General features: G+C 44.5%; 1 protein-coding gene and 1 long non-coding RNA gene across 2 annotated transcripts in view; one reads left to right on the top strand and one right to left on the bottom strand.

The window, feature by feature from the left end:
* The window catches only part of LOC134289462 (uncharacterized), a 209,586-nt gene that overhangs the window by 119,490 nt on the left and 79,676 nt on the right, over positions 1–10,420 (bottom strand). The window lies entirely within an intron of this gene.
* On the top strand, positions 3–2,339 carry LOC134291717 (uncharacterized). The gene is made up of 2 exons (XM_062859837.1): positions 3–2,079; positions 2,143–2,339. The coding sequence occupies exon 1, from the start codon at positions 243–245 to the stop codon at positions 1,986–1,988; it is 1,746 nt and encodes a 581-aa protein (XP_062715821.1). The 5' UTR covers positions 3–242; the 3' UTR covers positions 1,989–2,079; positions 2,143–2,339.

Below are 10,420 nucleotides of genomic sequence, written 5' to 3'. Positions count from 1 at the left end.
GGAGCGATTCTACGACCGTTTGTTCGTGGATCAAATCCGACACGCGTCGGTACCGCCAGTTTGTCGCGTTCAGGATCGACGAAATATTAAACCTTTCGAGGATCGATGAATGGCGGTGGATTTCGACAAAAGCGAACGTAGCAGATGAAGCGACGAAGTGGGGAAAGGGACCTTCCTGCAACGTGAACAGCCGTTGGTTCCAAGGACCCGATTTTCTCTACCGCAGCGCAGACCATTGGTCGATGGTTCCGGAAGAAGGCACAGATGAAAGCGATAAGGAACTACGGGAGGCGTACGTGTGCAGTCATCTACTGAGGCAACCGATTGTCAATACTAGCCGATTTTCACGGTACGAAAGATTGTTGCGGTCGATGGCGTACGTTCATCATTTCGTGGACAGGCTGCGGGATCGGAAAAGCAGTAAGCCTAAGTACTCTGTTGGGCTGACAAGTGTGGAGATGCAGAAGGCGGAAAGAACGTTATGGTCAGTTGCACAGTCTGAGGAGTTTCCGAATGAGGTTGCGACGCTGAAGCAGAATTTGGAACGCAGCAGTGAAGACCAGAAACAACTAGAAGCATCAAGTCGTCTTGCGAAGCAGTCACCATTTGCGGATAAATTTGGTGTGCTGCGGGTCGGAAGTCGAGCTGCAGAAGCACATGTGCTAGCCTACGACGCGAAATTCCCTATTATTTTGCCAAGGAAGCACCGAATTACCGAGCTATTGCTGGACTACTTTCATAGACAATTTGGTCACGCGAATGATGAAACTGTGGTCAATGAGGTGCGGCAGAAATTTCACGTGCCTCGCCTGCGAGTGGAAGTTCGTCTAGCACGGAAGCGCTGCATGTGGTGTCGTGTGAACAAGATAACACCTGTGGCACCGAAGATGGGACCACTCCCAGCGGTGCGAATGCAGCCCTTTGTACGCCCGTTCACATACGTTGGAATAGACTTATTTGGCCCGTATTTAGTGAAAGTTGGACGCAGCGTGGCGAAGCGATGGGTTTGTCTTTTCACCTGCCTCACGGTTAGAGCCATTCACCTCGAGGTAGTCGCAAGTTTGTCCACCGATTCGTGCAAGAAAGCCATCAGACGCTTCATAGCACGACGAGGCTCCCCCTTGGAGATATACTCTGACAATGGCACGAATTTCGTTGGAGCGAATCGAGAGTTGCAGGAGGAAATCAGCCAAATTCATACCGAATTGGGCAGCACTTTCACAAATGCCAAAACCCAGTGGAAATTCAATCCACCTGCCGCTCCGCACATGGGAGGTTGCTGGGAGAGGATGGTACGTGCCGTTAAATCAGCCCTAGGATCTGTTCCGGTAGTGAGGAAGCTCGACGACGAGTCGTTTACAACGGTGTTAGCAGAAGCTGAAAGTATGGTGAACTCCAGACCATTGACGTTCATCCCGCTAGAAACGGCCGACCATGAATCGCTGACCCCTAACCATTTCTTGTTGCTGAGCTCGAGTGGAGTGCGAGAACCGGAGAAGATGCCAACAGATGCAGGTATGGCACTGAAGAACAGCTGGAACATGGTGAAACATACGCTGGACAACTTTTGGCGCCGGTGGGTCAAAGAATACCTGCCAACTATCATCAGAAGGACGAAGTGGTTCCAAGACGTGCAGCCGATCAAAGTAGGGGATCTCGTGCTTGTAACAGACGAAAATGTCCGGAACCGATGGCTGCGTGGAAGAGTAGTACGGACAATTCCGGGAAAGGATGGAGTACCGCGTCAAGCGGAAGTGAGGACATCAGGAGGAGTACTGAAGAGGCCGACATCTAAGTTGGCTGTGTTGGACGTTGCCGGATCTGGTGACGCCGAACCGGAAGTTGAGGCGACACGGGGGGGAGGATGTTCGCCGACACAGCCCACTGTTGTGAATGCCCCTATTGAGAGGCAATGTGAGCCACTGCCTGCGGCCGTTGGGTCTGACGGCAGCGATGAAGCGTCAAATGGGATGACGGGCAAAATATAATTATCGGCAGAAAGTGATTGAAAGTGGTAAACATCATTTTGGTTTTGCATTGGAAGTTTTCTTTTTGATTTGTAATTAACACTAAACTAAGGTAAACTATTTGTATTTCTTAATCTAGATTAAAACTTAGATCTATATTGTGAACTATCTACAGGTTGAAAATTGAAACATTAGAACACTGTTGTGAGTTAGACGGAACGGTAGTACGGAGACTGAAATGTGAGCAAAACATGAATTTCATTGATAAAACCTATCCTATAATAAACTTTCCTTTTAGCTTTAAGCTGATCTCACCGAATTCCTCGGGACTGATTACTGCTGAAAGAACTCCTGCTAAGTCTATCGCAACATTGCTAAGTCTATCGCAACACAGAGAAGACAAAGAAAACAGAGAAGACAGAGAAGGCAGAGCAGATAGAGATGACAAAGAAGACAGAGAAGAAGAGAAGACAGAGAAAACATAAAAGACAGAGAAGACAGAAAAGGGGTCCTCCAGGAGGGTTTCAGAAAAATTTCCGAAGTGATTTCAGGATGTTCTCACAAGTAGCTTGACCAGCTTTAAATCAGAACCGCCCACATTCCACCAAGATATTGCAGTTCTCAAGAGCATTGCAGCCGTCCTCATAAAATTCAGCCTCATCAGTAAGATGAGAAGACCCACCAAGCTCGGAACAAACCGCACGTAGCTTGGATGTTATTCTTCGGCTTGGCTATGCGTAAAAATGTGCACTTTCTTTCCAAGCAGAGACTTCTCCGAGATAAAGATGTGCTAGGTAGTTAGAGCCCCATGGAGCAGAATCGCATCTTCAAATATGTACAGCTCCGAGTGATATCATCAGCAACCTAATTATGTGAAACGTACACCGACCGCCATCATGTCCGACCAACCGACGCGAGCGAAGCGAGAAACAATTTGCTCATGTTGCACCGATTTCTTTTTATGTCGACCGACCAGCCACAGAGCAGCCGGCTGCTCATCTTCTGCACCACCACGTGGTGGGAGTGCCACACGGCCACAGTACTGAACCTAGATTGCACCAATAAACATGCCGGCGGTGCGGCGGAGGTCGTTCCGCTATCCACACTCGAGATCAACCCCATCGGGAACGACAATAACTTCTTCTCGCCATTACGGGCCAACCCGGACAACGACACGACAAGCGAAGCCATTCAATCTAAAGCGGAACTATCGTGAGAAAGCGATTTGTCTAGTTTGGGGAGCAGGCAGATGCGCACGATTTCCCACGAAATGTGCTTATCGGATTTGGACCAGCCGGAATAGATGTCCCTCTATTTGTTGACCGGCTCGCTTGGATGGACGAAACTCAAATCGATAAATACGATTTAGGGATATGGTAATTTGTCCACTGGAAAGCTTTGACTAGACAGAGACTGGACAACATAAGGAAATGAATTACATAGCCTTTCAAGGATCATTTGTTCTGTCGTTCAACATTTGCAAAAAATATTTTGAAATGATAGAAAATATAGAACAAAATCTATATTGATAACGACGTACATGTTCATAAATACTTTTCTGAAGATTACACGTGTTCAAACTATCGGCTTGAAGACAGCCAGCTTTTTTCTTCGTGATAGCTGAGACCTCCGGGATATCAACGGATGCAGGGACTTCAGCAGGCTAACACACCACTGTCAGTGACACATCTGTTTCAATGTGTGCACGATAGATTCTCTTGTGTTCAATGGTAACACCTGATAGTCTACTACGTCTGACCATCCGACTACGGGGCAGCCGACATTGCCTCGTATGAAGCAGTTCCCGAGCAGGAATGAATAACTGCCACATAACTGGAGCATACCAAAGTCAGGTATCATACCAAGACAAGGTATTGGTCGGTTATCCAAGTATTGAAAATAATTTATATATGGTATTTTGTAGGTATTGATGAAATACCTCAACGAGTTATTGGTTTGGTGTTGAGGACTGCTTGAGGTATTATTCAATTATGGAAAATTCGCCGATTATTATTTAGGTATTGCCATACCTGATGTCATTATTCACGCGTTATGCACAGAATACACACCAGTTATTATTTTAGGTATTTTACCTCTTATGCAGGGCTACTTAATACCTCATTCAGGTTGTAGGTACACTAAAACCTCCATTTAGGTAATGAGTCGGGACTGCCTAAATAGAATTTTTACCTAAATGGATTCATTACCTAAATGGATTCAGTTTATTACCTAAATGGATTACATGGTTGCAAAGAAGTTCAACAAGGGAGAGTTACTAGGAGATTTAAAGGAGATCATGCGGAGTTTCAGATGGCTTTCAATGAGTTTCAGGAGGGAGTGGGTTTCAGGAGGGGAGGGGCTTCAGGGGCGTTTTCGGGGGTTTTGGAGGGTCTTAGATCAGAATTGTCATTCAAATGACTAGCTGGGCACGAAACACTAAAAACCTTGCAAAAAACCCTGCAAAATTCCGCCAGACTGAAAAATTATTGAATGTCGGGTCAAAGTCGGGTCAATTTTTATCGTATGTTGGGCCATTGTTGGACCAACATCGAACAACTGTTAAGTCTATATTGGGTTTGGTGGCCAAAATAAAAACAGGTGAATGATAGGTTGATGTCGGGTTTGACGTCATCAATACTGGAGCTGATATCAATGGAATGATGGAAGGATGGTTGATTATCTCAATTTCAGCTAGAAATGACGCTGGATACTGGCACTTTTCAACACTGCATGGGGGGGAGGGTGTTTAGGGGGCAACATTGTACCCCCCTCCCCCCATACCCACCCCCTAACACCACTCACTACTTCTTTCCCATGAACCAGTCTTATACCTAATCTTAAGTACTCCAACTGATTTAAACACAATCAAATTCCATTTAGGTAACGTTACCTAAATGGAGGGACCTAAATAGATTTTACCTAAATGGATCCTACCTAAATGGAGGTTTGAGTGTATTCGGTTTTCCATACCTGAGTTAGTTATTCTTCAGCTATTTTCTCCTGCTCGGGTTTAACGGTGGAAGCACCTTCGACGAAGGTCAATGCAGGAAATCAATGGCATGGCAATCTGCTGAACAGACCTGAGCAAGAAGGTCCAGGTAGTGTGTGGTTAGGGACCGTCTTCAATAACTAAAGTAGACGCCACCAGATGGACTATTATTTCCCCAACCCACTAAACAACATTCCCATGACAGCGAAGCCCTTCGTCTCTCCAGAACCACCAAGAAAGCATTGTTTCATAGAGGGGCTAGTGCACATCGCAAGGTCAACATCCCTTTACGTTAGCTGCATTACCAGCAGCAGCGAATATCGATGACACGCTTTGGAGAGCCCACCAAGGTAGTATGTTTCCCGAGTGATCCTCACTACTCCCTTAGTCCTCAGAAGGCAGGCAGGATCGACCACTACGCCTGCTTCCAACTGCACAGCAAGTATCAAAAACTGATACCGCGTGCACAGCGATTTGACCTTCCGCAAGTAATGTCCCATCATCCAGCACACAGAAGGACGTGCCGACACCTGCGCTGACCTTCCCAGGGACCCCTTTCCAATCGCAGGCTTTAATCCAACCCAGTAGACCGGCGCCACGATAGCACCGCTAGCCCGCAGCCGCTTAATCGCTATAAGGGTCGATTTCGACCACAGAGCACCGTTATGACTTACGTAGCCGATTCCGAACCCTTGGACCACCTCTGGCCATTCTCCCCCAAGTAACACACTTGTCACAGAAGAGTTACGACGGCGCAGGTTTTTGTTAAGCAGAAGTTACTGTGCCTCACTTCTAGCAAGTAAGTGTTTATTTGTCAGAAGTGAGTCACAGTGACTTTTGCGCAACAAAAACCTGCGCCGTCGTAACTCTTCTGTGACAAGTATGTTACTTGGGCCGAGTCCACGCGCCACCTCCTCTGTAGCTTCAAGACGATGTGGATGATAGCCAATGAAACGGCATTCGGACCTGGCCCAGGCGCAATAGCGAATCTCCCTCGACGGTCTGTAACTGACAGAATAGTGTCTACGGTCGACCTCCCCTTCTGGAAGCCAAACTGGTTGCTCGAGAGACCATTAACACCCACAGTGTGTCTCAATATTCTGTTGAGGATCTTTTCGAACACCACCCCCAAGCATATTGGTCTCTATGCATGCCGACGAGTCTTCGGGTGGTTTCCCCGCCTTTGTCAATATAATCAGGCTCCATACTTCTGGGAAATCTTCTTCATCCAGCCATTTTTGTATAGCAGACCTGAACATCTCGGGAGCCTCTGCAATAGCTACTTTTAAGGCCAGGTTTGGAACTCCGTCCACCTACGCTAAGGGACTTTGCTATCTCCACAAGTTCCTCATCGGTGAACCTCTCCCCATCGCCAGCCCCAGTCCCCAGCTGTCCTACGAAAGGAGGCCAAGAACGAGGATCAAGCCCCGCGGAAAATGTCCCTTGATGGTACCCTCCAATATCTCTGGAGACTGCTCTGTATGAGCCCCTGAATCCCTCGTCGTTGAAGTATGATGTCTTCCACCTTCGAGAACTTGGCCTTAGCCTAGCCGCTTCTTCCTTTACCCGCTGTAGCCCATCGTCTAACCCCCAGCTCGAATTATGTGTAAGGCCAGGACTACAATAAGTAACGTTCATAATCGACTCCGTTCTGTTCCGACTAAAGATACGTTTGGTACCGACATTAGCCAGATCGACATCTAGCATAGCCAGTGCCTCTAGAAGAATCTGTCCCAAGTCGCTCGGAAAACAGCTTCCCCATTCCACCGGCCAGGTATTGAAATCACCCGATATAACCACCGGCCTTCGCCCTGTCAGCACGGTCGTCATATAGTCCAGCATCTGCGTAAACTGCTCGATCGACCACCACGGAAGCGCATAACAGCTACAGAAGACCCCGTTTACTTTGGCGACCACGAAACCATAGATGAAACCCTCGTAGCTAGTTGACACCAACTCCTGGACAGGGTATTTACCCGTCATCCATGCAGTCCCATGACTTGTGTCCTGGTTCCAGACATCTGAAGCAAATCTCCGATGGCTCGTGCAAGGTCAGTTGGCGTACTGACCAGCCCACCTTGAGCTTCCCTACTTTAACGGACTTAGGCGCCATCCATAAATTACGTAACGCTCTAGGGAGAGGGGGGAGTATAGCCGAACGTTACGGTTAAGATTTTCATACAAAAAATCGTTATGGAGGAGGGGGTGTCAAATAATGTCGATTTTAGCATTACGTAATAAATGGATGCGGCCTTATAAGCGTGCACCACAGGTAGCTGTACCAAGGCCACCTCGCACTGTTGCCGCAGTGCCTTGACCAGCTCTTCCGCGTTAGTGATCTCGTCTAGGGTTTTCACCTTCAGAGTCACCTCCGCTGTAAGAGCTCTCACCTCGACGCCCTCGCCAAGGACCATTTGTATACGGAGGATCATTTCACCCGTACGAGTACGTCTAATTCTGGCTTCCAGATCCATGTGCTTGGCGTCGCTCCTCATCGCCCTCAAGACTTCCGAGTACTTTTCTACTTATGACTTATTGGATTTCTCTAGAAGTTCCTTCTAACCCAGATGTCCCTTTTTATATTTTCTACGGGAATTACTGCAGGAGTTCGCTTAGGAATCGGAATCAAACAAAGAACTCATGTTTGGCTTCAACCAAGAGGTCCTATTGAAATTCCTCTTTGCTTGCTGGTGAACAGCAACCAAGATATTCCCTTCGAAACACTTCCAGAAGTTCTTCCGAGTTTTCCTAGAGAATTTCCTACCGATTTTCTTCTGAGACTATTATCTGAAATCCCCCTCAACCCTGTGGAGCCGGAGGGTTCATATTAAATGCACACTAGCCTGGTACACGGTTTATATGGAAAAATACAAAAAATGGAAAAACTCTAACTCCTGTATACTTTTTGAGTTCCTCTTTGGTCCCATATCAACTGTGCAAAATTTCAGATCGATCGGAAAAACTATAATTTAGCGCCCCCCATTCTTAGTTTTTCATACGATTTACTATGGGGAAATTTTACATCTGCAAAGAAAAATCGCTAGGAGTCACTCCTAGATCCCAAAAAATAAGTCGGTGAATGATTTCTGTAGAAAACTTCACTAGGAATCAGACCTCCGAAGATCGCAAACCGATGCGACGTTCGTGCAAAAAGTTATTAAGCCTCACCCGATTGATAAAATGACGAGATTTTATTATTTATTGTTATTCCTTACATGTTTAACAGCATTGGCATGCCATTCGGTTTTCAGTTAATAACTTTTTCCACATGCCTTAGACCACTTTGCGGTCTTCGGAGAGTTGGTTCCTCGTAAAATTTCCAACAGAAATCATTCATCAATTTATTTTTAGGGGTTAAGGGGCAATCTGTGGCGACTTTTCTTTAAAAAAGTGATTTTCCCCATAGTAAATCGTATGAAAACTTAAAATGGCTGGCGCTAAAATATAGTTTCTCCGATCGAGCTGAAATTTTGCACAGTTGATATGGGACCAAAAAGGAACTCAAAAAGTGTACAGGAGTGAAATGTCTTTCGGTGTCCCACTCTAATGCACACATTCAATAAAACAGAATACATTGGCGAAGTTGTTGCAAATTGAGTGCTGTATTATGGAAAAAGGGGAATATTTGTTGAGACTCTATTCACAACCTAGAACATCCTGAACATCAAGAAGATTGGAGAAATGAAATAATTGACATACCAGTTGTTCTAAAAGCTAAATTTGGATATGGGTTACGTCCATATGGGTCATTCCACACCAAGTGTACACACCGCGTGTTATCGACCATCACGGATTTTGACCAAATTTTGTTGGAATGTTTGTTTAAATGGAGGAAGAAAAAATCCAAATTTTGGTGCCGATCGGATCACCCCTCGGCCCGTGGCAGCACCCCTCGTCTTTGCCAATACAAGAAAAATCCAAGTTTTCCCTTCCTTTTCTTAATTTATAGCTTTGATACTATAACATATACACATTTGTGACCTTCGGCTTTTTTGAAGAAAACTGTTGGAGGAATCCAGGAAAAATATTATTTTTTTGATACAGTGTTGCCAAATATGTTATTTTTCAATTTTAAAATTTAAAATCGATTTTTCGTCGAATGAGTATATTTTGATTTCAAAAATTTTGATTCCATCGTGTTTATCAGACATTTTCCAGTCGAAAAAGCTTAACTCCCCGAGGTCTTTTTGGGCGTTCCAGAGATACAGCGTTTTTAAGCTTGAAAACCGTTTTTCTCTAATATATAAAATAAGTCCAATTTACAAGTTTCGCTAAGAAAACATTATTCGATGCAATTTAAAGGTGATTTGGGCTGAATTAGACCAATGAGAATAGAAAACGATGTAAAAATAATAATATGACAGTGTTGCCAGTTTTCAATTATGGATTTATTAGAATGGATAACAATAAATTGATAAAGTCAAACATTTATGTATTATAATCCTTATTTCAATTGAAGTTCTACCTATGTAAACATTAAGGTTGACGAAAGTGTTGCCAGACATTTTATTTTTTTTTGTATAAATCTACATGAGAACATTTGTATCAAATCAAATTATCAAGTAAGAATCATAAATTCCTTTTTTACAATTTTATTGCTATTGGCAACACTGAACCTTGATAGTTTTCGTTTGATGTGCAACTTTTTATTCTTCGAACAAACCTTTAATAAGAGCAGTGGTCAATTCAAATGTTCACTGAAATTTATTCGTGGTTCAGAATTACGCAAATTGATTCCGACTGTTCTTGGTGTATTTTTAGGATTTTTAGCTTCTCAGTCCGATTGTGAGATCAAAAACAACCTTATGTTCTCATACTCCGACGCTTCGTATCGCATCTTGAGAAAGATCTGATACGGGTCGAAACGTTGGAGTAAGAGAACATAAGGTTGTTTTTGATCTCACAATCGGACTGAAAAGCCAAAAAATCCTAAAAATAAGTTCAGGATTACGAAAAATTATTCTGGATGACTATTTTTTTTTAAATGTGCCATCTAATCCTTCGCTTGGTTCTTTTTCGGGGCCGGATCACAACGTCCGAGGCCATACTGTCCCGGTCGTTAAGTCGCGTTTTTTGCGAAATAACGTCCAAAAGATTGGATGTGTCATAATATCCTATGTGCCTTCTTTCCTTGGACTTCGTGGCGTATCTGCATGTTCGGACGTTATGCCCCGAAAAAATGCGCCATAAAGTCCTGGGACATTATGGCCTCGGACGTTATGATACTGCGCCTTCTTTTTCATGTGCGAAACAATGCACCTCACGGGAACTCAAAAATCCTTCTCGTGAAACTTTTACATTTAAACTAACTTTTGAGCTCTTTTTGCATCCTTGAGTAATTTGAAGTGGCGGTTGGGTAAAAAGAACTTCTACTCAAAGTACTCTGTCTGTATGTCAGTTAATGAAGTTGACTGAACTCACTTTTGGGAACTTTCCTTTCCCCGTACAAGTTCAAAACAATGGA

The sequence above is a fragment of the Aedes albopictus genome, chromosome 3 (assembly GCF_035046485.1).
Source record: "Aedes albopictus strain Foshan chromosome 3, AalbF5, whole genome shotgun sequence".
In the NCBI taxonomy this organism is placed as follows: Eukaryota; Metazoa; Arthropoda; class Insecta; order Diptera; family Culicidae; genus Aedes; species Aedes albopictus.
Note: the sequence above shows the minus strand (reverse complement) of the source record. Positions and strands in the feature narration are given on the sequence as shown.